Source organism: Pongo pygmaeus, chromosome 10 (assembly GCF_028885625.2).
Source record: "Pongo pygmaeus isolate AG05252 chromosome 10, NHGRI_mPonPyg2-v2.0_pri, whole genome shotgun sequence".
NCBI lineage: Eukaryota > Metazoa > Chordata > Mammalia > Primates > Hominidae > Pongo > Pongo pygmaeus.
In genome coordinates, this window is record NC_072383.2 from 8,059,344 (window position 1) to 8,084,838 (window position 25,495).

Consider the following 25,495-nt stretch of genomic DNA (forward strand, 5'->3'; position numbering starts at 1 on the left):
AGGGTTTCACTGTGGTAACCAGGATGGTCTTGATCTCCTAACCTCGTGATCTGCATGCCTTGGCCTCACAAAGTGCTGGGATTACAGGCGTGAGCTACCGCGCCCGGCCACCACATTGTTTTGATTACAGCTTACTGCTGAATTTTGAGAGTGCTTTACATTCTCTAGAAACAAATCCTTTGGGATATGTGGTTTGCAAATATCTTCTCTGAATGTAGCCTATATTTTCACCATATACATGGGGCCTTTTGCAAAGCAAAAGCTTTTCATTTTGATAAGCCCAAATTTATCAATTTTTCCTCTTGTGGCTTGAGCTTTTACTATTTGTTGTTGTTTTTTTTTTTTGAGATGGAGTCTTCCTCTGTCGCCCAGGCTAAGTGCAGTGGTGCAATATCAGCTCACTGCAACCTCCGCCTCCCGGATTCAAGCCATTCTCCTGCCTCAGCCTTCCAACTAGCTGGGACTACAGGTGCACACCACCATGCCTGGCTAATTTTTTGTATTTTTAGTAGAGACGGGGTTTCACCATGTTAGCCAGGATGGTCTTGATCTCCTGACCTCATCATCCGCCGGCCTCGGCCTCCCAAAGTGTTGGGATTATAGGCATGAGCCACTGCGCCCGGCTGAGCTTTTACTGTTAAGTCTCTTTTACTGTAACACAGACATGCTCACTTGTTTATGTAATGAACATGGCCGCTTAAATGCTGTGACGTTGGAACTGAGTAACTGTAGTGGTGACTGAGCCGCTATGGCCCACAAAGCCTCTATCTGCACAAAAAGCGTCAGCCGACCCAGGCTCTAATCGGATAAGCCTTCATACTCTAGGGTATTTTCATATGCCTTTCCCTCTATCTGAAACACTCTTTCTCCAGATCTCCTCACGGCCGGCTCTTTATGTCATTCTGGTTTCTGCTCAAATTTACCGTAAAGAGGCCTTCCCTGACCACACTACAGGCATATCTCGCTTTATTGCATTTTGCTTCATTGCATTTTGCTCCTATTGCGCTTTTTTACAAATTGAAGGTTTGTGGCAATCCTGTGTTAAACAAGTCTATTGGCCTCATTTTTCCAACAGCATGAGCTCACTTTGAGTCTCTGTGCTACATTCTGGTAATTCTTGAAATATTTCAAACACTTCGTTATTATTATATGTTATGGTGATCTGTGATCAGTGATCTTTGATATTACTATTGTCATTGTTTTGGCATGAACCATACCTATATAAGACAGTGAATGTGGGCCGGGCACGGTGGCTCCCACCTGTAATCCCAGCACTTTGGGAGGCCGAGGCAGGCAGATCACGAGGTCAGGAGATCGAGACCATCCTGGCTAACATGGTGGAACCCCATCTCTACTAAAAATACAAAATATTAGCCGGGCATGGTGGCACATGCCTGTAGTCCTAGCTATTCGGGAGGCTGAAGCAGGAGAATCTCTTGAACCTGGGAGGCAGAGGTTACAGCGAGCCGAGGTCGTGCCACTGCACTCCAGCCTGGGCGGCAGAGTGAGACTCTGTCTCAAAAAAAAAAATGAAAAAAAAAAAAAGACAATAAATCTAATCAATAAATATTGTATGCATTCTGACTGCTCCACTAACTGGCCATTCCCCGTTTCTCTCTCCTTGTCTCTCTTCTCAGGCCTCCCTATTTCCTGAGACAATAATATTGAAAATTAGGCCAATTAAAAACCCTAAATGGCATCTAAGAATTCAAGTGAAAGAGTCAAACATATCTCACTTTAAATCAAAAGCTAGAAATGATTAAGTTTAGTAATAAAGGCATGTCAAAAGCCAAGAGAAGCCAAAAGCAAGGCCTGTTGCACCAAAGAGTTAGCCAAGCTATAAATACAAAGGAAAAGTTCTTGAGGAAAATTAAAAGTGCTACTCCAGTGAACACACAAATGATAAGAAAGTGAAACAGGGGCCGAGCATGGTAGCTCAAGCCTGTAATCCCAACACTTTGGGAGGCCGAGGTGGGTGGATCATCTGAGGTCAGGAGTTCGAGACCAGCCTGGCCAACATGGCGACCCCGTCTCTACCAAAATTACAAAAATTAGCCAGGCATGGTGGCGTGCACCTGTACCCAGCTAATCCCAGCTACCCAGAAGGCTGAGGCAGGAGAATCGCTGGAACCCAGTGGGCAGAGGCTGCAGTGAGCCAAGATTGCACCACTGCACTCCAGCCTGGGTGACAGACCAAGACTCTGTCTTGAAAAAAAAAAAAAAAAAAGAAAAGAAAGTGAAACAGATGTATTGCTGATATGGAGAAAGTTTTAGTGGTCTAGATAGACCACTAAACATTTTCTTAAGCCAAAGCCTAATCCAGAGCAAGGCCCTAACTTTCTTTAATTTTTTTCTTTTTTCTTTGAGATGGGGTCTTGCTCTGTCGCCTAGGCTGGAGTGAGTGCAGTGGCATGATCTCGGCTCACTGCAACCTCCGCCTCCTGGGTTCAAGCTATTCTCCTGCCTCAGCCTCCCAAGTAGCTGGAACTACAGGCGCCTGCCACCACGCCCAGCTAATTTTTATATTTTTTAGTGGAGACAGGGTTTCACTATGTTGGCCAGGCTGATCTAGAACTCCTGGCCTCAGGTGATCCACCCGCCTCAGCCTCCCAAAGTGCTGGGATTACAGGCATAAGCTACTGGGCCCAGCCAACTTTCTTTCATTTTATGAAGGCTGAGAAAGGTGAGGAAGCTGTAGAAGAAAAGTTAGAGGTAGCAGAAGTTGGTTCATGAGGTTTAAGGAAATAAGCTGTCCCTATAACCTAAAAGTACAAGGTAGGTGAAGCAGCAAGTGCTGATATAGAAGCTAAAACTAGTTATCCAGATCTAGCTAAGATAATTGATAAAAGTGGCAACACTATACAACAGATTTTCAGTGTAGATGAAACAGCCTTATATTGGAAGAAGATGCCATCTAGGACTTCCGTGGTTTTTTTTTTTTTTTTTTTGAGACAGAGTTTCACTTTTGCCACCCATGCTGGAGTGCAATTGCGCGATCTTGGCTCACTGCAACCTCTGCCTCCCGGGCTCAAGCGATTCTCCTGCCTCAGCCTCCCAGTAGCTGGGACTACAGGCACGCAACACCAAGCCAGGCTAATTTTTGAATTTTTAGCAGAGACGGGGTTTGACAATGTTGGCCAGGCTGGTCTCAAACTCCTCACCTTGTGATCCACCCACCTCAGCCTCCCAAAGTGCTGAGATTACAAGCGTGAGCAATCGTGCCTGGCCTATGCCAGAGAGGAGAAGTCAATGACTGGTTTCAAAGCTTCAAAAGACAGGCTGACTCTCTTTTCAGGGGTATTAGCTTCATTATGTAAATCTGCTGTGCTTATGCCCTATAAATGGAGGAACTTAGCCTGGATGACAGCATATCTCTTTATAGCATGGTTTACTGAATTTTTTTTTTTTTTAATTTTTAACTTTTTGGCTGGGCATCGTGGCATATACCTGTAATCCCAACACTTTGTGAGGCTGAGGTGGGAGGACTGCTCGAGCCCAGGAGTTCAATACCAGCCTGGGCAATGGAGCAAGACCCCATCTCTTAAAAAAATTAATTTTTGACTGGGCGTGGTGGCTCACACCTGTAATGCCAGCACTTTGGGAGGTGGGGGCGGGAGGATCTACTGAGGTCAGGAGTTGGATACCAGCCTGCCCAACATGGCAAAACCCAGTCTTTACTAAAAATACAAAAAAATTACCTGGGCGTGGTGGCGGGTGCCTGTAATCCCAGCTACTCAGGAAGCTGAGGCAGAAAAATCGCTCGAACCTGGGAGGCGGAGGTGGCATTGAGCCAAGATTGGGCCACTGCACTCCATCCAGCCTAGGCGACAAGAGCGAAATTCCGTCTCTCAAAAAAAAAAAAAAAAATTGTTATGGGTATATACTAGGTGTATATATTTACGAGACACAAGAAATATTTTGATACCAGTGTACAATGTGTAATAATCACATGAGGGTAAATGGGGTATCTATCACATCAAGCATTTATGATTTCTTTGTGTTACAAATTTTCCAATTATACTTTTCAATTTTCTATTTTTTTTTTTGAGACAGACTTTCCCTCTTGTTACCCAGGCTGGAGTGCAATGGCGCGATCTGGGCTCACGGCAACCTCTGTCTCCTGGCTTCAAGCGATTCTCCTGCCTCAGCCTCCCAAGTAGCTAGGATTACAGGGATGCGCCACCATGCCCAGCTAATTTTGTATTTTTAGTAGAGATGGAGTTTCACCATGTTGGTCAGGCTGGTCTCAAACTCCTGACCTCAGGTAATTTGCCCGCCTTGGCCTCCCAAAGTGCTGGGATTACAGGCAGGAGCCACCATGCCTGGCCAAATTATTTTTAAATGTACAATAAACTGTTGACTGTAGTCACCTGGTTGTGCAATCAAATGATAGATCTTATTCACTCTACTTAACTATATTCTATATATAGGTGATCTGCCCGCCTTAGCCTCCCAAAGTACTGAGATTACAGGTGTAAGCCACCATGCCCAGCCTATATATATATATATTTGAGACAGAGTCTCACTCTGTCGCCTAGGCTGGAGCGCGTGATGCAACCTTGGCTCACTGCAACCTCCACCTCGCAGGTTCAAGCAATTCTCATGCCTCAACATTCCTACTAGCTGGGACTACAGGCATCCCCACCAAGCCTGGCCAATTTTTGTATTTTTAGTAGAGACGGGATTTCACCATGTTGGCCAGGCTTAACTGTATTTTTGTACCCATGAGCCATCCCCACTCCTCCCACCTCCATTACTCATCTCAGACTCTAGTAATCATCATAGGCTGGGCACGGTGGCTCACACCTATAATCTTAGCACTTTGGGAGGCCAAGGCGGGTGGATCACCTGAGGTCAGGAGTTCGAAACCAGCCTGACCAACATGGTGAAACCCTGTCTCTACTAAAAATACAAAAATTAGCTGGGCATGGTGGCGGGCACCTGTAATCCCAGCTACTCGGGAGGCTGAGGCAGGAGAATCGCTTGAACACGGGAGGTGGAAGTTGCAGTGAGCTGAGATGGCGCCATTGTACTCCAGCCTGGGTGACACAGTGAGACCTTCTCAAAAAAACAAATAAAACAAAACAAAAAATCATCATATACTCTTATCTCCATAAGTTCAATTGTTTTAATGTTTAGCTCCCACAAATGCATAAGAACATGTAAAGTTTGTCTTTCTGTGCCTGGCTTATTTCACTTAACACAATGGCCTCCAGTTTCATCCACGTTGTTGCCAATGACAGGATCTCATTCTTTTTTATGGTTGAATAGTACTCCATTGTGTATATGTACCACATTTTCCTTACCCATTCAACTGTTGATGGACACTTAGGTTGATTCCAAATCTTGACTGTTGTGAATAGTGCTGCAATAAAAATGGGAGTCCTGATATCTCTTCAATATACTGATTTTCCTTCTTTTGGGTACATACCTAGAAGTGGGATTGCTGGATCATATGATAGTTGTAGTGGCTGTATTAATCTACATTCCCACCAAGAGTATACGAGGGTTCCCCCTCCTTCATATCCTTGACACCATTTGTTATTACCTGTTTTTTGGATAAAAGCCATTTTAACCGCAGTGAGATGGTATCACATTATAGTTTTGATTTGCATTTCTCTGATGATCAGTGATGTGGAACACCTTTTCATATACCTGTTTGTTATTTGTATGCCTTCTCTGAGAATGTCTATTTAGATCCTTTGCCATTTTTAAGTGGGAATTTCCGGTTTTTTTTTTTTTTTTTTTGAGACAGAGTCTCACTCTGTCGACCAGGCTGGAATGCAGTGGTGAGATCTCGGCTCACTGCAACCTCTGCCTCCTGGGTTCAAGCGATTCTCCTGCCTCAGCCTCCTGAGTAGCTGGGACTACAGGCACGTGCCACCACACTCAGCTAATTTTTGTATTTTTTAGTAGAGACAAGGTTTCACCATATTGTCCAGGCTGGTCTTGAACTCCTGACCTTGTGATGATCTGCCCGCCTCGGCCACCCAAAGTGCTGGGATTACAGGCGCGAGCTATCGCGCCTGGCTCATTGTTTTTTATTTTTTTTCAGACGGACTCTCGCTCTGTCACCCAGGCTGGAGTGCAACGGCAGGATCGCGGCTCACTGCAACCTCCACCTGCCAGGTTCAAGCGATTCTCCTGCCTCAGCCTGCCGAGTAGCTGGGATTACAGATGCCCACCACCACACCCAGCTAATTTTTTTGTATTTTTAGTAGAGACAGAGTTTCACCATGTTTGTCAGGCTGGTCTCAAACTCCTGACCTCAGGTGATCCACCCGCCTCAGCCTCCCAAAGCGCTGGGATTACAGATGTGAGCCACCATGCCCAGTCCTACGGAATATTTTTTAAGACTAATGTTGAGACTTACTGTTCAGAGAAAAAGGTTTTTTTCAAAATATTACTGCTTATTGGCAACACCTGTACTCACCCGGGAGCTTTGATGGAGACATACAAGACTGATGTTTTGTTTTCGTACCTGTTAACACTGCATCCATGTGGCAGCCCACAGATCAAGGAGTAATTCTGACTTTCAAGTCTTATTATTTAAGAAATATTTTTCATATGGCTTATAACCACCGTATATAGTGACTTCTTGGATGGATCTGGGAAAAATAAATTGAAAATCTTCTGGAAAGGATTCACCATTCTAGATGCCATTAAGAACGTTCGTGGCAGGGCATGGTGGCTCATGCCTGTAATCCCAACACTGGGAGGCAGAGGCAGGTGGATTGCTTCCTTGAGTCCAAGCTGGACTTAAGCCCAGGAATTTGAGATCAGCCTGGGCAACATGAAGAAACCCTGTCTCTACTAAAAATAGAAAAAATTAGGTCAGGGGAGGGGTGGGACACAGTGGCTGGTGCCTGTAGTCCCAACTACTTGGGAGACTGAGGTGGGAGGATCACCTGAGCCTGGAAAGTTGAGGTTGCAGTAATCTGTGATCGTGCCACTGCACTCCAGCCTGGGTGATGGGAGTGAGACTCTGTCTCAACAATAAATAAATAAAAATAATTTCCTATCTCTAAATAAAAAAAAAAAATTCATGCCGGGCGCAGTGGCTCACGCCTGTAATCCCAGCACTTGGGAGGCTGAGGCAGGCGGATCACAAGGTCAGGAGATTGAGACCATCCTGGGTAACACGGTGAAACACCGTCTCTACTAAAAACACAAAAAATTAGCCGGGCGTGGTGGTGGGCGCCTGTAGTCCCAGCTACTCTGGAGGCTGAGGCAGGAGAATGGCGTGAACCCAGGCAGCGGAGCTTGCAGTGAGCCGAGATCTCGTGCCACTGCACTCCAGCCTGGGCGACAGAGCGAGACTCTGTCTCAAAAAAAAAAAAAAAAAAAAAAAAAGAACATTCGTGATTCATGGGAGGAGCTCAAAATGTCAACATTAACAGAACTTTGGAAGAAGTTGATTCCAACCCTTATGGATGACTTTGATGGGTTCAAGACTTGAGTGGAGGAAGTAACTGCAGATGTGGTAGAAATAGCAAGAGAACTAGAATTAGAAGTAGAACCTGAAGATGAGACTGAATTGTTGCAATCTCATGAGAAAACTTGAATGGATGAGGAGTTGCTGCTTATGGATAAGCAAAGAAAGTGGTTCTTGGCTAGGTGCAGTGGCTCACACCTGTAATCCCAGCACTTTGGGAGGCTGAGGCAGGCGGATCACAAGGTCAGGAGTTTGAGACCAACCTGACCAATATGGTGAAACTCCATCTCTACCAAAAATACAAAAATTAGCCAGGTGTGGTGGCAGGTGCCTGTAGTCCCAGCTACTCGAGAGGCTGAGGCAGAAGAATTGCTTGAACCTGGGAGGTGGAGGTTGCAGTGAGCCGAGATCGTTCCACTGCACTCCAGCCTGGGTGACAGAGTGAGACTCTGTCTCAGAAAAAAAAAAAAAAAAAGGAAGTGGTTCTTGACATGGAACCTACTCCTAGTAAACGTGCTGTGAATATTGTTGAAATGACGGCAAAGGATTTCGAATATTACGTAAATTTAGTTAATAAAGCAGTAAGAAGGTGTGAGAGAACTGACTTGAATTATGAAAGAAGTTCTACTGTGGGTAAAATGCTGTCAAACAGCATCACATGCTACAGAGAACTCCTTCGTGAAAATAAGAGTCTATAATAGATGCAGCAAACTTCATTGTTGTCTTACTTAAATAAATTGCTACAGCCACCCCAGCCTTTAGTAACCACAACCCTGATCAGTCAGCAGCCATCAATGCTGAGGCAAGACCCTCCAGAGGCAAAAAGATTATGACATGCTGAAGGCTCAGATGATTGTTAGCATTTTTTAGCAAGAAGGTATTTTTAAATTAAGGTATATACATTTTGTTTAGACACAATGCTATTGTACAGGAAATACACAACAGTATAGTGTAAACATAACTTTTATATGCACTGGGAAGCCAAAATATTTCTGTGACTCGCTTTATTGGATATTAGCTTTCTCTCAGCAGTCTGGAACCAAACCTGCACTATCTCTGAGGTATGCCTGTATTTAGAATAATCAAAATCCTCCCCGTCCATTCCACCATTTTCTATCCCCTTCTCTTGCTTTATTTTTCTTCTTAGAATTTATCACTTCCTTCTCTATCAGGGCAGTCCTAGGCAACAACAGTGCCTGCAGTATAATAGCTACTCGAGAAATATTTCAGTGAATAAATGAGTCATAAAGAACTACTACATCTTCCCAGAAAAATGCTACATATTAGCCTGTAAATTGTTTTGTTAGAGAAAAAATACTTAAATAAAAGAATATGTTTGGTCAGGCACAGTGACTCATGCCTGTAATCCCAGCATTTTGGGAGGCCGAGGCAGGTGGATCACCAGAGATCAGGAGTTCAAGACCAGTCTGGCCAACGTGGCAAAACCCTGTCTCTACAAAAATGCAAAAAAATTATGCCAGGCTCGTTGGCTCAAGCCTGTAATCCCAGCACTTTGGGAGGCTGAGGCGGGCAGATCACTTGAGGTCGGGAGTTCGAGACCAGCCTGACCAACATGGAGAAACCCCATCTCTACTAAAAATACAAAATTAGCCAGGCATGGTGGCTCATGCCTGTAATCCCAGCTACTCAGGAGGCTGAGGCAGAAGAATCGTTTGAACCCAGGAGGTGGAGGTTGCGGTGAGCCGAGATCACACCATTGCACTCTAGCCTGGGCAGCAAGAGTGAAACTCCATCTCAAAAAAAAAAACAAAGTGTCGACTAAGTATGCTCTGCCTCTCTAAGTGTGACATTAAAATATTCAGAAAAAATCTGGGAGTCGGAGATGCAAGGCATTCAAGATGCAGGTGAGTTCCCAGAAAATAAGCTTAGTGAAAGTCTTTCCAGAGGTGAGCACATGTGGCAAATTAGGCATTATGTAATTTAACCACCAGATGCCGCCTATCCTACCCTCCAGCCCAGTCCAAAGGCTCATATGTTGCTGAATACATTTTCTTGATCTTTATCACAGTATGCAAGTACAATGACTCAGTCACACTCTATAGTCTGCTCTAGAAAAAGTTATTATTATTGTGTACATTCATATATTACTCTATGTTACTCTTCACGCCTGTATAGCCATGGTTCTTTCCAAGGAAATTCCCTCAAAACAAGTTGCATATGATTATTACGGAGGCCTGTTTGCAATTACAATGCTGATCATAAATATTTTATCATTCGTCTTGTTCTTGATAATATTAAAGCACAAAAGGCTGCAAATGGCAAAGAGTAATTACTTATGAATAAAAAGATTTTGGGAATGTACCAAGTCCGTTGGCTGGAACAGTCTCTCCCACCACCACTTACTTATATTACACATTATCAAGACATGAAAAGTTTAGGAAGATGATAGGTACTGTGATTATCAACATAACCCTGACAAACCAATTTGATATCTGACATCAGTTTTAATACTCACATTCTGTCTGTTGTCCATCTCTCTGCTATCCTAGGAATTGACTCCCTCTCCAACTTCTCTTCAAGGTACTGCTTCCTGTAAATTGTAATTGTCTAGTTATTCACTTACTCCATCTACTTAAGCTCCTTGAGGGAATAGGCTGTGATTTAGCCCCCTCGCCAATGGGCACTCCAATAAATACTTCTGGAAGAAAAGTGAAAATTTATGTAATTCTAATGATGTTTTAGATTAACTCAATTCTGGGATCCTCAACAAAGCTTATTCTACTCATTGAGTAGCCATTGAGAAGCATTTCTTCAAATGAGGGTTCTGGGGAGAGACAGATGAAGGTAAGGTAAAAATGTCTCTCCTATATTTTGAGTTGTTTCTCTGTCACCAACTAGCAGTTTCCCCATCTGCAAAATGAGCAAGGATTGGATTAGGTGATCTTACTGTCATAAAATTCTGTGATTTAATGTGGTTTACCTTGCCATATAAAATGTAAAACACTTAGAACAAGCCACCTCTCCTCATAGCATCACCTCAGCCTAAACTGCTTCAGTGAGCCACAGTGAAGCTGGAAATCATGATTCTGCTTAACCAGTTACCAAATGTGAGTCTGTTTCCTCCTCTACCAGCTCTCCTGACTTGGATTGATAGTTCTGAAGGTCTGCTGAGATACGTTATGTTGAACACCTGTATTATTTCCTGAGTCTATCAGGAGGAGGAAGAGAATTAGGACAGACTGTCCCTCCCACTATTCCACATCCTCCTTATTTCATTTTCATTTCTCTCTGCTACCTTCCCCACCCCGCGCCTCACTGTTTTTGTTCCTGTATCAGCTAGTTCTTATCTTCTAGGTCATTCACACTTGGACAAAACAAATAAAGTCAAACCAAAAAAAAACCTCAGAACTCTTTTAACTCAAATAAATATACTTTTCAAAAAAAGTAAAGTAGTATGGTCAGCCCAGCTCCAAGAACCCAGTGAAGCCCCCACCCACCTGAAGCCAAAATGTCCAGCAAATGGACCAAAGCCAAGACCACCAAGAAGCGACCACAGCACAGGGGGCCACATCCAATGTCTTCGTGATGTTCGACCAGTTCCATATCCAGGAGTTTAAGGAGGCTTTCAACATGATTGACCAGAACCACAATGGCTTCACTGACAAGGGGGACAGCACGACAAGCTGGCTTCACCGCAGAAGAACCCCAAGGATGAATACCTGCAGGGCATGATGAGCGAGGCCCCAGGGCCCATCAACTTCACCACTTCCCTCACCATGTTTGGGGAGAAGCTGAATGGAACAGACCCCCAGGATGTGATCCAAAACACCTTCACCTGCTTCAATGAGGAATCCTCAGATTTCATTCATGAGGACCACCTCCAGGAGCTGCTCACCACCATGGATGACAGCTTCACAGATGAGGAAGTGGATGAGATGTACTGGGAGGCGCCCATTGATAAAAAAGGCAAGTTCAACTAGGTGGAGTTCACCTGCGTCCCAAACATGGTGCCAAGGGCAAAGATGACTAGGCCACCCCAGCCTTCGTGACATCCTGGCCCCCCCACCAGTCACCCCCCCCACCCCCCGCACACACTGGTCTGTACCAGCTCTCTGACCACGACCTTCTCTCAGGGGATCGTCCGTTTGAGGGCTTCGGGTCCCAGCTCCCAGTGGAGAAATCAGGCCAAGAGAAGTGCAGTGCAGGACTGAGGCAGGTGTTCCCACCGTGACCCTAGAGCCCTGGGCTGGAGTCTCTGACCCCTCCAAGGAAAGACCACCTTCTGAAGAGATGGGCCTCCAGGACCTGGAGGCACTGAGGGAAGGCCCCCAAGACAGCCATTCCTGGGCTGCTCCCCAAGGAGGAAGGCAACCTGTGTGCCCCCAGGAGGAAGGGACCCTTAGTCCTGAGATCCAATACCAATTCACGTGCATCCCCACCCAAACGCAAGTTCACCAAAGTCCCCTCTCAGAGGACAGGACACTAGACCCCTCTCCTACACCCTGTCGAGCCACCAGCGCACACCCACCCAGAGCAGCCACCCACCTTGGGAGTGTGCTCAAGAAGACATCTGTCCCAGGGGAGGCAGAATCTCCAATAGAGGGCTGAGCACGGAAAAAAAAAAAAAAAAAAAAAGGAAAAAAAGTGAGGCACTATTTACTTATCTGTAAAATTAACTCAGATTAATTCTTCTTAAAAATCAATGGAAATTCTAAATTTAGTCTGTGTATTAAACTGGGACAAAACTAATAACAGTATTTTGCCAAGGGCACTTGGCCTTACTCCCATTCTCTCACACTTCAGACATAAATCACTGAATGAATCCAGCACTGAATAAATGAATGATCCATAATTTCCTAAGACAATTCCAATTTTCATCTTGCACAAATCTACAAAGCTGATGCACCCACACAGCACTTGAACTCCTGGTAGGTATCTTTCAAGGCCAAGGCAGTTCCTCCTCCCGAATCCAGTTCCCTCCGCCTGGATCATGCTCCCAAGGCTCCCTCATTTCATTCAGGTCTCCTGCCAAAAGACACTTCCTCACAAAGGCCTCTCAGACCGACCCCTTCCCCACTCCCAACTTTACAGTCCACTCCCCTAGCCCTACTACATTTTTATTCATGAAGATTTACGGCATTTTGTTACATATCTATACATCTTCTTGTCTGTCTCTTCCCTAGAATATACAGTCCAGGAGGGCAAGGGCTGGGGTGGCTTCGTTTGCTGTGGGATCCCGGCACCTAGAGCGGAGCCCAGGACATAGTAGGTGCTCAGTAAATCACAAATCTCTTCTCCAAGGCTCCAAGGCTAGTTTCCCAGAGCCGCAGCTCTCTTCTTTCTTAGCCCGGCCCACCTCTACTCCAGCTCGGCCACCTCTACCCCAGCTCGGGTCCTCATTCCCGCACCCCCGGCCGCAGGGACGGCGCGGCGCACCCACCTCCCAGACCCCGCGACTGCGGTTGGGCCCCGCGGCTTCGCTCAACCGCGCACCTCCCGGGCCGCTGCGCCTCTGCGCTGGCCCCAGGCCGCCGCCGTGCCCGGCAGTGACAGTGACAGCGACCGCGCCGCTGCGCTCCCGCCGGCCCCGCCCGCAGCCGTTGGGACCCACTAACTGCCTCAAAAAGCCTGGGATTCGACTTTGAATGGTCCGTTAATGTGGTCGCAAAACGTGACTCGGTTCATCGGGCGCTCCCTGTAAGCAAGACAAGCACCCACCTGGGGTCCGAGCAGGGGTCCCGCTCGCGGTCGGGGTTGTCCGGCCCCTCCCGGCTTCTCACCTGCGCACCGCACGGTCCAGCCCTGGCGGCTGCTGGGGATCCCTCCGAGCGCCCCCTCAGGCGTCTTCCTGCCACCGGGCGGGGGAGCTCTTTACGGGGAAACAGTTTGGGGCCCCACCACCCTTGGCGCCGCCGTTAGGAGGGTGTGAACGTATCTATTTTCAAAGATACCCGAGCCCGTCACCGCCTGCAGCAGGAAGGTAGTGCCCGGGCTATCCCCGCGGGCGGGCCGGCAGGGCTGGGAAGGCCCAGGGCGAGATCCTGTAAAGAGTTATTTCGGGCCGCGCACGGTGGCTCACACCTGTAATCCTAGCACTTTTGGAGGCCGAGGAGGGCGGATAACTTGAGGTCAGGAGTTCGAGTTGGCCAATATGGCGAAACCCAGTCTTTACTAAAAATACCAAAATTAGCGGGCTTGGTGGTGGGCTCCTATAGTGCCAACTACTTGGGAGGCTGAGACAGGAGAATCGCTTGAATCCAGGAGGCGGAGGTTACAGTGAGCCGAACTCCGCCATTGCACTCCAGCCTGGGTAACAGATCAAGAATCCGTCTCAAAAAAAAAAAAAAAAAAAAAAGGTTATTTCGGACTCAGGAGATCTTTTTGGATGAAAAGCCCCGCGGTCGTTCTCTCCACCTCCTGGAAAAGACTCTCTAGGGTTTTCGGCTTTGGAGTAATAAAGATCATCCCCGGCTGCCCCATTGGTGCCATCCAGGGTAAGGCCCCTGCAGACAGCACAAACGTGTTTTGGAGAGATTGTTCTCCCCCAGCCCAAGCATAAGGCTTACCTTGGAATTACCTGGAGCCTTACCACGACAGCATGGCCTTCAGTACAGTATTGACAAGTCAATAGCAAACAAGGGCCATTAAAAGGGTCTATACTGCATTTCTCAAATGAGGATATCTCAGTCAACAATAAACATGTCAAAAGGTGTGCAACTGAATTGTTGATCAGGGAACTTCACATTAAAACTACATGAGATACCAGTTTGTGCCCACTAGAATGACTAAAACAAAGATGGGAGTTGGGGTATGGAGAAAAAAGGAAGTGAATGCCAAACCTGGGGAATGTGGAACATTCAGAACTCTCACACATTTGTTAATGGGGTACAAATCGATAAATTGTTTGGCAATATTTATTAGAACATATGCCTACCCCATGATCCAAGAATTCCACTCTTAGGTATATACTCAACAGAAATGCACACATATGTTCACCAAAAAGTAGGTACTAAAATGTTCATCTCAGCCTGGCCTTTGTGTTGAGTATTTTAAAAGTATATTTAGGCAGGATGCGGTGGCTCATGCCTGTAATCCCAGCACTTTGGGAGCCCAAGGCAGGTGGATCATGAAGTCAGGAGTTCAAGACCAGCCTGGCCAACATGGTGAAACTCTGTCTCTACTGAAAATACAAAAATTAGGTAGGCATGGTGGCACATGCCTGTAATCCCAGTGACTCAGGAGGCTGAGGCAGGAGAATCACTTGAACCCAGGAGGGGGAGATTTCAGTGAGCCGAGATTGTGCCACTGCACTCCAGCCTGAGCAACAGAGCGAGACTCCATCTCAAAAAAAGAAAAAGAAATATGTCCATTAAAGTACAATAAACTTATATTTCCTTCATGGTAATATTATTTACATGTGCATTCTTTTTACTTGGTCAGTCTTTTCAGATGATTTTATTAATCTCATCAAAGAACCAACTTTTGGCTTTATTGCTTATCATTTTACTATGGAGTTTGTTGTAAATTTTATTGGGGGAACCAGCCCCCAGTATTTCAACGTAGGTTCCTTCTATTTTCCATAAGTGTCAGCCAGCTGAGAAATAAAGAGAAAGAGTACAAAGAGAGGAATTTTACAGCTGGGCCTCCGGGGGTGACATCACATATGGGTAGGACCGTGACGCCCACCTGAGTCGCAAAACCAGCAAGTTTTTATTAAGGATTTCAAAAAGGGAGGGGGCGTACGAACAGGGAGTAGGTCACAAAGATCACACGCTTCAAAGGGCAAAAGGCAGAACAAAGATTACGTGCTTTTGAGGAAATAGGACAAGGGCAAAATTGGAACTACTGATAAGGGTCTATGTTCAGCTGTGCACGTATTGTCTTAATAAACATCTTAAATGAAGGAAAACAGGGTTCGAGAGCAGAGAACCAGTCTGACCACAAATTTACCAGGGTGGAGTTTCCCAATCCTAGTAAGCCTGAGGGTACTGCAGGAGACCAGGCTGTATTTCAGTCCTTATTTCAGTCCTTATTTCAGCCGCATAAGACAGACACTCCCAGAGCGGCCGTTTATAGACCTCCCCCAAGGAATGCATTCCTTCCCCAGGGTATTATTAATATTCCTTGCTAGGAAAAGAATTTAGTGATATCTTCCCTACTTGCATGTCTGTTTATAGGCTCTCTGCAAGAAGAAAAATATGGCTCTATTTTGCCAGACCCCACAGGCAGTCAGACCTTATGATTTTCTTCCCTTGTTCCCTGAAAATCGCTGTTATTCTGTTCTTTTTCAAGGTGCACTGATTTCATATTGTTCAAACACACGTTTTACAATCAATTTGTACAGTTAACACAATAGTGGTCCTGAGGTGACATACATCCTCAGCTTACAAAGATAACAGGATTAGAGATTAAAGTAAGATAGGTGTAAGAAATTATAAGAGTATTATTTGGGAACTGATAAATGTCCATGAAATCTTCACAATTTATGTTCCTCTTCTGTGGTTCCAGCCAGTCCTTCCATACGGGGTCCCTGACTTCCCGCAACAAAATTTGTTGCATCTCATGATTTATTGATTCCAATGTCATGTATTTTTGACTAACATCACAAGGAAATTTATTAATTTCAACAGATAGCTCTTTTCCTTCCTTTTCTTTATCTTTCTTTCCTTTTTCTTTCTTTCCTTTTTGGAGATATGGTCTCACTCGGGCACCCAGACTGGAGTGCAGTGGTGTGATCATAGCTCACTGCAACCTCAACCTCCTGAGCTCATAAAAACCTCCCATCTCATGTGGTTCCATGTAGCTGGGACCACAAGTGAATGCCACAACACCCAGCTAATTTTTTTATTTTAGTAGAGATGAGGTCTTGCTATATTACCAAGGTTGGTCTCAAACTCCTGAACTCAAGCAATCCACCTGCCTTGGCCTCTAAAGTGCTTGGATTACAGGCAGGAGCCACTGTGCCCAGAGGGAAACTATTATTATTATTATTTATTTATGTATTTATTTTTTGAGACAGAGTTTTGCTCCTGTTGCCCAGGCTGGAGTGCAATGGCACAATGTCAGCTCACTGCAACCTCTTCCTCCCAGGTTCAAGCGATTCTCCTGCCTCAGCCCCCCGAATAGCTGGGATTACAGGCACTCACCACCACACCTGACTAATTTTTGTATTTTTATTTTTATTTATTTATTTTTGAGATGGAGTCTCGCTCTGTCACCTAGGCTGGAGTGCAATGGTGTGATATCGGCTCTGCAACCTCTGCCTCCCGGGTTTAAGCCATTCTCTGCCTCAGCCTCCCAAGTAGCTGGAATTACAGGTGCCCACCACCACACCTGGCTAATTTTGTCTTTTTAGTAGAGATGGGGTTTCACCATCATGGGCAGGCTGGTCTTGAACTCCTGACCTCAGGCAATCCATCCACCTCGGCCTCCCAAAGTGCTGGGATTACTTGCATGAGCCACCACGCCTGGCCTGGGAAATTGTTTTTAATTTTCTGTTCTTTTTATGAAAATCTTCACTAAGTTTTAGTAAGTTTACTTTTTCTTTGCTCTATGTTTTCCACCAATATACAACATTGCTAACTTAGGAAAATCAAATATATTCTCACATGAAAGATTTTTGACTATGATCTGAAAGTCAAATTTAGCTGCAGCTTGATCTTATTCCACAGATCTTTTTATACAGAAACAACCAGCTATGCCTTGGGATCAAAATCCAGAACAATCAAATGGAAATTACAGTGAAAATGAACAAAAGGGAAAGCAGAAATGGAGAGAAGGAGGAGGAGAAGCAGGTGGAAAGAGAGAGCGAGAAAAAGAAGAGGAAAATGAAAAGGAGCTGGAAGATGAACAGGAAAAAAAAGGGAAAAGAGAAAAGAAACAATGTTCCAAGGGAAGATTAGTCAGTAAATCCCTCATGGACGCTTTCTGGGCAAAGTTTAAGTTAAACAGGTGCCCCACAATACAAGAGAGTCTATTACTCTCATTTGAATTTGGCATGACACATAAACAGGTATGACATTAATAGACATTTCTTCATTGATAGACAAAGTCACTTGTATAGTACTGTTACTCATATAGACCAATATCCTTATTCCTGTATTAATCACCTCCCACAACTCATTTTTTGCAGATAAGTCAATGGTTTTGTAAAAAGAGGAAGAAATGGCCGGGCGCGGTGGCTCACGCCTGTAATCCCAGCACTTTGGGAGGCTGAGGCGGGCGGGTCACCTGAGGTCAGGAGTCTGAGACCAGCCTCAACATGGAGAAACCCCATCTCTACTAAAAATACAAAATTAGCCGGGCGTGGTGGTGCATGCCTGTAATCCCAGCTCCTTGGGAGGCTGAGGCAGGAGAATTGCTTGAACCTGGGAGGCGGAGGTTGCAGTGAGCCAAGATCGCGCCATTGCACTCCAGCCTGGGCAACAAGAGCAAAACTCCATCTCAAAAAAAAGAAAAAAAAAAAAGGAAGAAATATAATAAAGAAATGTCCAAGAGAAAGCATAAGGAAAAACAAACTAAGTAAGAAAGTGTTTCTTGTAAAATAAAAGGAAGTAGAAGGAATATATTGACTTCCGGAGTTGGTTTGTGTTTCCATTGTTGCTGGGTATGCCTATAAACTTTTTCTTGTTCCAGCCAGTGGGAGAAAAACCACTTACTGTCTTATTTTTCACTCTACTCAAAACACACACAGGCACACACTCACATATACATGCCACCATCTAACATGTAATCATATTACCAAATGTACAAATACAGACATTAGCTTTTTATTGATTGCAGTACACAATTGATAATTTTGTCCTATTTGTTCCTTCGATGCTAAATATATCTGATGATTGTCTTTCCTCTCTAGTTATTGGCAGAAGCTCATGTGATTTTTGGAAGGAATTAAGGACAATATCAAGTTTTTTTGTTTGTTTTTTGTTGTTGTTGTTTTTCTTTCTTTCTTTTTTTTTTTTTGAGACAGAGTTTCGTCCTTGATGCCCCAGGCTGCAGTGCAATGACAGATCTCAGCTCAATGCAACCTCCGCCTCCAGGGTTCAAGCGATTCTCCTGCCTCAGCCTCCCTAGTAGCTGGGATTACAGGCATGCGCCACCACACCCGGCTAATTCTGTGTTTTTAGTAGAGACAGGGTTTCTCCGTGTTGGTCAGGCAGGTCAAGAACTCCCTGCCTCAGGTGATCCACCTGCCTCAGCCTCCCAAAGTGCTGGAATTACAGGTGTGAGCCTCTGCACCCAGCCCAATATCAACATTTTTAACATCACTGGACTGTATATAGAATTTTAATATATTATTTATCTATATTTATGTAGAAATGTTTAAATATTATCTCACTTGATCATTGTTTTTTGTTTTTTGAGACAGAGTCTCACTCTGTCACCCAGGCTGGAGTGCAATGGCGCGATCTCTGCTCACTGCAACCTCTACCTCCTGGGTTCAAGTGATTCTCCTGCCTCAGCCTCCCAAGTAGCTGGGGTTACAGGCACGCACCACTATGCCCAGCTAATTTTTGTATTTTTAGTAAAAACCGGATTTCACCATGTTGGCCAGGTTGGTCTCAAACTCCTAATCTCAGATGATCCGTCTGCCTCGGCCTCCCAAAGTGCTGGGATTCCAGGTGTGAGCCACCACGCCTGGCCTCACTTGATCATTAAGCAAAATATGGTGCACTCAGTTATCAGTCCCAGGAGAGCAGAACACTGAACACTGGTTACCAACACCGAGGGAATGACTCCCACCACATGGAGGATTGCAAAGATCATCACTGTGCCAACCAACAAGAATAGAACTCCAAATGTCTCCGCTCAATGCACCTCGGTATCAGAGTTGCGCAAAACAATGCAGTCAAGCCATGAGTAGAGCAATGCTTTACTTACAGAGCAAGATCAGCTTCCTGGCAGCCAGTGCAGGGAAATTGGCTATGCTTACCCCTCTGGCGCACTGGGCTTGCCACAGCGAAAGACAGTCTCACAGAAGACAATAAGCCAGCACAGGTTACATGGGCTCTTTTTTCTTTTCTCTTTTTTTTTTTTTGAGATAGAGTCTTGCTCTGTTGCCCAACTGGAGTGAAATGCACAATCTCAGCTCACTGCAACCTCCATCTCCCAGGTTCAAGTGATTCTCCTGCCTCAGCTTCCTGAGTATCTGGGATTACAAGCACCTGCCACCATGCCCAGCTAATTTTTGTACTTTTAGTAGAGACGGGGTTTCACCACGCTGACCAGGCTGGTCTTAAACCCTGATCTCAGGCGATCTGCCTGGCTGGGCCTCCCAAAGTGCTGGGATTAGAGGCATGAGCCACTGCACCCGGCCTCTTTTTTTTTAAAATTTGAGACAGGGTCTTGCTCTGTCACCCACGCTGGAGTACAGTGGTGCAATCTCGGCTCACTACAACCTCCATCTCCCAGGTTCAAGCAATTCTCGTGCCTCAGCCTCCTGAGTAGCTGGGACTACAGATGTGTACCACTCCACCAGGCTAATTTTTGTATTTTTAGTGTAGATGATGTTTTACTATGTTGGCCAGACTGGTCTGTACTCCTGGCCTCAAGTGATCTGCCTGGCCCACAAAGTGTTGGGATTACAGATGTGAGCCACTGCACCCGGCCGGGGTCTTTTATCTCTTGGTAAAGAGGTATTCCAGGCCCACGGTCTATTCTTATGAGGCCAAGTCAGAATTGAAAGACTACGTGCATGAGACTGCACTTCCCGCAATTATTACTCTAAATTATAAATAAGGAAGCTGAATTGCTAGGAAAACACGTGATTTCATCAATAAATAACAGTTCTTGGCTGTCTGAGCCTGAATTTGTACTCTCATGTCTTAGTTTCATAAGCTGTATATTTTCAGTTATAACTTGAGACATAGTCTAGGCTCTATCAATTTGTTTCATAAGTAGTGTTTGGATGCTCTTAGTGTCCTCTGTTAAAATTCCACTGTGATAGTTTTTTGGTTTTTGTTGTTGTTTGAGACAGAGTTTCGCTCTGTCGCCCAGGCTAGTGTGCAATGGTGCAATCTCGGCTCACTGCAACTTCCGCCTCCAGGGTTGAAGCAATTCTCCTGCCTCAGTTTCCGAGTAGCTGGGACTATAGGCACCTGCCACCACGCCTGGCTAATTTTTTTTTTTTTTTTTTTTTTTAATTTATGAAGTATTTATTGATCATTCTTGGGTGTTTCTCGGAGAGGGGGATATGGGAGGGTCATAGGATAATAGTGGAGAGAAGGTCAGGAGATAAACACATGAATAAAGGTCTCTGGTTTTCCTAGGCAGAGGACCCTGCGGCCTTCTGCAGTGTTTCTGCCCCTGGGTACTTGAGATTAGGGAGTGGTGATGACTCTTAAAGAGCATGCTGCCTTCAAGCATCTGTTTAACAAAGCACATCTTGCACCGCCCTTAATCCATTTAACCCTGAGTTGACACAGCATATGTTTCAGAGAGCATGGGGCTGGGGGAAAGGCCATAGATCAACAGCATCCCAAGGCAGAAGAATTTCTCCTAGTCAGAACAAAATGGAGTCTCCTATGCCCACCTCTTTCTACACAGACACAGCAACAATCTGATCTCTCCTTCCTTTCCCCACACTTCCCCCCCTTCTCTTCAACAAAACCGCCATCGTCCTCATGGCCCGCTCCTGATGGTCGCTGTCTCTTTGGAGCTGTTGGGTACACCTCCCAGACAGGGCAGCCGGGCAGAGGCGCTCCTCACCTCCCAGACAGGGCGGCCGGGCAGAGGCGCTCCTCGCTTCCCAGACGGGGCCGCCCGGGCAGAGGCGCTCCTCGTTTCCCAGACGGGGCCGCCCAGGCAGAGGCGCTCCTCACTTCCTCCCATACCGGGTGGCAGCCGGGCAGAGGCGCTCCTCACCTCCCAGACGGGGCGGCCGGGCAGAGGCGCTCCTCACTTCCCAGACCGGGTGGCCGAGCAGAGGCGCTCCTCACTTCCCAGAGGGGGCGGCCGGGCAGAGGCGCTCCTCACTTCCCAGACCGGGCGGCCGGGCAGAGGCGCTCCTCACTTCCCAGACGGGGTGGCCGGGCAGAGACGCTCCTCACTTCCTCCCAGACGGGGTGGCGGCCAGGCAGAGGCGCTCCTCACCTCCCAGACAGGGCGGCCGGGCAGAGGCGCTCCTCACTTCCCAGACTGGGCGGCCGGGCAGAGGCGCTCCTCACCTCCTAGACAGGGTGGCCAGGCAGAGGCGCTCCTCACTTCCCAGACGGTGTGGCGGCTGGGCAGAGGCGCTCCTCCCTTCCCAGATGGGGCAGCCAGGCAGAGGCGCTCCTCACTTCCTCCCAGACGGGGTGGTGGCCAGGCAGAGGCGCTCCTCACTTCCCAGAGGGGGCGGCAGGGCAGAGGTGCTCCTCACTTCCTCCCAGATGGGGTGGCGGCCGGGCAGAGGCACTCCTCACCTCCCAGACGGGGCGGCCGGGCAGAGGTGCTCCTCATCTCCCAGACGGGGCAGCCGGGCAGAGGTGCTCCTCACTTCCTCTCAGACGGGGTGACGGCCGGGCAGAGGCACTTCTCACCTCCCAGACGGGGCGGCCGGGCAGAGGCGCTCCTCACCTCCCAGACGGAGTGGCCAGGCAGAGGCGCTCCTCACTTCCCATATGGGGTGGCGGCCGGGCAGAGGCGCTCCTCACTTCCCAGATGGGGCAGCCGGGCAGAGGCGCTCCTCACTTCCTCCCAGACGGGGTGGCGGCCAGGCAGAGGCGCTCCTCACCTCCCAGACGGGGCGGCCGGGCAGAGGTGCTCCTCATCTCCCAGACAGGGCGGCCGGGCAGAGGTGCTCCTCATCTCCCAGACGGGGCAGCCGGGCAGAGGTGCTCCTCACTTCCTCCCAGACGGGGTGACGGCCGGGCAGAGGCGCTCCTCACCTCCCAGACGGAGTGGTCAGGCAGAGGCGCTCCTCACTTCCCATATGGGGTGGCGGCGGGGCAGAGGCGCTCCTCACTTCCCAGATGGGGCGGCCGGGCAGAGGCGCTCCTCACTTCCTCCCAGACGGGGTGGTGGCCAGGCAGAGGCGCTCCTCACTTCCCAGACGGGGTGGCCGGGCAGAGGCGCTCCTCACTTCCCAGACGGGGTGGCCGGGCAGAGGCACTCCTCACCTCCCAGACGGGGCGGCCGGGCAGAGGCGCTCCTTACTTCCCATACGGGGTGGCAGCCAGGCAGAGGCGCTCCTCACTTCCCAGATGGGGCAGCCGGGCAGAGGCGCTCCTCACTTCCTCCCAGACGGGGTGGCGGCCGGGCAGAGGCGCTCCTCACTTCCCAGACGGGGCGGCCGGGCAGAGGTGCTCCTCACTTCCTCCCAGACGGGATGGCGGCCAGGCAGAGGCGCTCCTCACCTCCCAGACGGGGTGGCCGGGCAGAGGCGCTCCTCCCTTCCCAGCTGGAGTGGCCAGGCAGAGGCGCTCCTCACCTCCCAGAGTGGGCGGCCAGGCAGAGGCGCTCCTCACTTCCCAGAGTGGGCGGCCTGGCAGAGGCGCTCCTCACTTCCCATACGGGGTGGCAGCCGGGTAGAGGCGCTCCTCACTTCCCAGATGGGGCAGCTGGGCAGAGGTGCTCCTCACTTCCTCCCAGACGGGATGGCGGCCAGGCAGAGGCGCTCCTCACCTCCCAGACGGGGCGGCGGCCAGGCAGAGGCGCTCCTCACCTCCCAGACGGGGCGGCCGGGCAGAGGCACTCCTCACCTCCCAGACGGGGCGGCTGGGCAGAGGCGCTCCTCACCTCCCAGAAGGGGCGGCTGGGCAGAGGCGCTCCTCACTTCCCATATGGGGTGGCAGCCGGGCAGAGGCGCTCCTCACTTCCCAGACGGGGTGGCGGCCAGGCAGAGGCGCTCCTCACTTCCCAGATGGGGCAACCGGGCAGAGGCGCTCCTCACTTCCTCCCAGACGGGGTGGCGGCCAGGCAGAGGCGCTCCTCACCTTCCAGACGGGGCGGCCGGGCAGAGGTGCTCCTCATCTCCCAGACGGGGCAGCCGGGCAGAGGCGCTCCTCACTTCCTCCCAGACGGGGTGGCAGCCGGGCAGAGGCGCTCCTCACATCCCAGACGATGGGCGGCCGGGCAGAGGCGCTCCTCACTTCCCATATAGGGCGGCCGGGCAGAGGGGCTCCTCACATCCCAGACGATGGGCGGCCAGGCAGAGATGCTCCTCACTTCCACTGCACTCCAGCCTGAGCACCATTGAGCATTGAGTTAGCGAGACTCCGTCTGCAATCCCAGCACCTCGGGAGGCCGAGGCAGGCAGATCACTCGAGGCCAGGAGCTGGAGACCAGCCCGGTCAACACGGTGAAACCCCGTCTCCACCAAAAATACAAAAACCATTCAGGCGTGGCGGCGCGCGCCTGCAATCCCAGGCACTCGGCAGGCCGAGGCAGGAGAGTCACAGGAGCCCGAGGCAGGGAGGTTGCAGCGAGCCGAGATCATGGCAGTACAGTCCAGCTTCGATAACAGCGGGAGACCGAAAAAAGAAGGAGAGGGAGACCGAAGAAAGGGGAGGGAGAGACCGAAAAAAGAAGGAGAGGGAGACCGAAGAAAGGGGAGGGAGAGGGAGAGGGAGAGGGAGAGGGAGAGCTTTTTTTGTATTTTTAATAGAGACAGGGTTTCACCATGTTAGCCAGGATGGTCTCAATTTCCTGACTTCATGATTGGCCCGCCTCAGCCTCCCAAAGTGCTGGGATTACAGGCATGAGCCACCGTGCCCAGCCAATTTTGTATTTTTAGTAGAGACAGGGTTTCATCATGTTGGTCAGGCTGCTCTCTAACTCCTAACCTCAGATGATCCGCCCGCCTCGGCCTCCCAAAGTGCTGGGATTACAGGCATGAGCCACGACGCCCGGCTGTTTTTTGTTTGTTTTAGACAGGGGTCTCACTGTGCTGCCTACACTGATCTCAAAACTCCCGGGTTACAGGGATCCTCCTACCTCAGCCTCCCGAGTAGCTGGGATTGCAAGTGTACATTACCATGCCCAGCTGATGTGATGGTGTTTCTAATGTTCCTGCACCATTTCTGCCTCCACAACTTTCTTACCCCTACGAAATGTTAAAATGTATTTTAGAAAGATTACTTTGTCCTTCAATAAAAATTGTTTTCCAGATTTAACATATTCTGATGTATATTAAATATATAGACCATGTTGTGAAGCTTTTCTTTACCTTTTTTTTACAGATGGAAGCTCTATGAGTTGCCAAGGCTGGTCTCGAACTCCTGTCCTCAAAGGATCCTCCCACCGTGGCCTCCAGAAGTGCTGTGATTCCTCGCATGAGCCATTGTGCCTAAGATGTTTTTTCTTTTTTCTTTTTTGAAACAGAGTCTCACTGTGCTGCACAGGCTGGAGTACAGTGGCTAGATCTCAACTTACTGCAACTGCCACCTCCCGAGTACAAGCAATTCTCCTGCCTCAGCTTCCTGACTCTGGCTGAGACATTTTATATGACACCATTCTCATCAATAAATGGAGTTCTGAAAGGATAAACAAGAAAATATTAACAATCATTAATTCCATGGAGTAGAACTAAATGAAGGAGCACAAAGAAGTTCCTATATATCCTATTTTTACACTACTGTGGTTTTAAAGTTTTTATAATGGACATTGATTTTATTTCAGAAAAAAGTCAATAAATAAATTACCAACCTCTCGAAATGTCGTGAGACTGAAAGGGAAATCCACTGTAGAAGCTACTGAGTTCAGAGCATTCTACAACTTGTCAATATATCTCTAAACATCCCTTCCAGGCCTGGCGCGGTGGCTCACGCCTGTAATCCCATCATTTTGAGAGGCTGAGGCAGGAAGATAACTTGAGGTCAGGGGTTCGAGACCATCCTGACCAACATGGTGAAGCCCCATCTCTACTAAAAATACAAAATTAGCTGGGTGTGGTAGCACATGCTTGTAATCCCAGCTACTTGGGAGTCTGAGGCAGGAGAATTGCTTGAACCTGGGAGGCGGAGGTTGCAGTGAGTTGAAATCATGCCATTGCACTCCAGCGTGAACAACAAGAAAGAAACTTTATCAAAATAAATCAATAAAATAAAATAAACATCCCCTCCAAACATGGCATTTCTCAACAAACCTGATTATGCTCCTGGAAAGGTGATTTTTTTTTTG

General features: G+C 48.0%; 1 protein-coding gene, 1 long non-coding RNA gene and 1 pseudogene across 7 annotated transcripts in view; 2 read left to right on the forward strand and 1 right to left on the reverse strand.

Moving 5' to 3' along the window:
• Positions 1 to 13,240, reverse strand: part of SLC2A14 (solute carrier family 2 member 14) — a 63,272-nt gene extending 50,032 nt beyond the window's left edge. Inside the window, exons 1-2 of one of the 5 annotated variants that reach the window (XM_054444271.2) lie at positions 13,115 to 13,205; positions 9,912 to 9,986 (exon numbers count right to left, since the gene is read on the reverse strand). In XM_054444271.2, coding sequence (XP_054300246.1) covers positions 9,912 to 9,929 — 18 coding nt within the window. In that variant the 5' untranslated portion in view covers positions 9,930 to 9,986; positions 13,115 to 13,205. Of the gene's footprint in view, positions 1 to 9,911; positions 9,987 to 11,941; positions 12,001 to 12,836; positions 13,007 to 13,114 lie in introns of those variants that run through there. The other 4 variants (XM_054444270.1, XM_054444273.1, XM_054444272.1 and 1 more) reach the window with 4 other exon arrangements.
• Positions 10,905 to 11,426, forward strand: LOC129010258 (myosin regulatory light chain 2, smooth muscle major isoform-like; annotated as a pseudogene).
• Positions 12,987 to 25,024, forward strand: LOC129010259 (uncharacterized). Of its 2 annotated transcripts, none has more exons than XR_008492961.1 (3): positions 12,987 to 13,093; positions 17,068 to 17,408; positions 24,556 to 25,024. It is a non-coding gene; the product is annotated as an uncharacterized LOC129010259 (long non-coding RNA). The 2 variants fall into 2 exon arrangements; XR_008492962.1 differs by having other exon boundaries at positions 13,077 to 13,376.
• Positions 25,025 to 25,495: the final 471 nt, after the last annotated feature.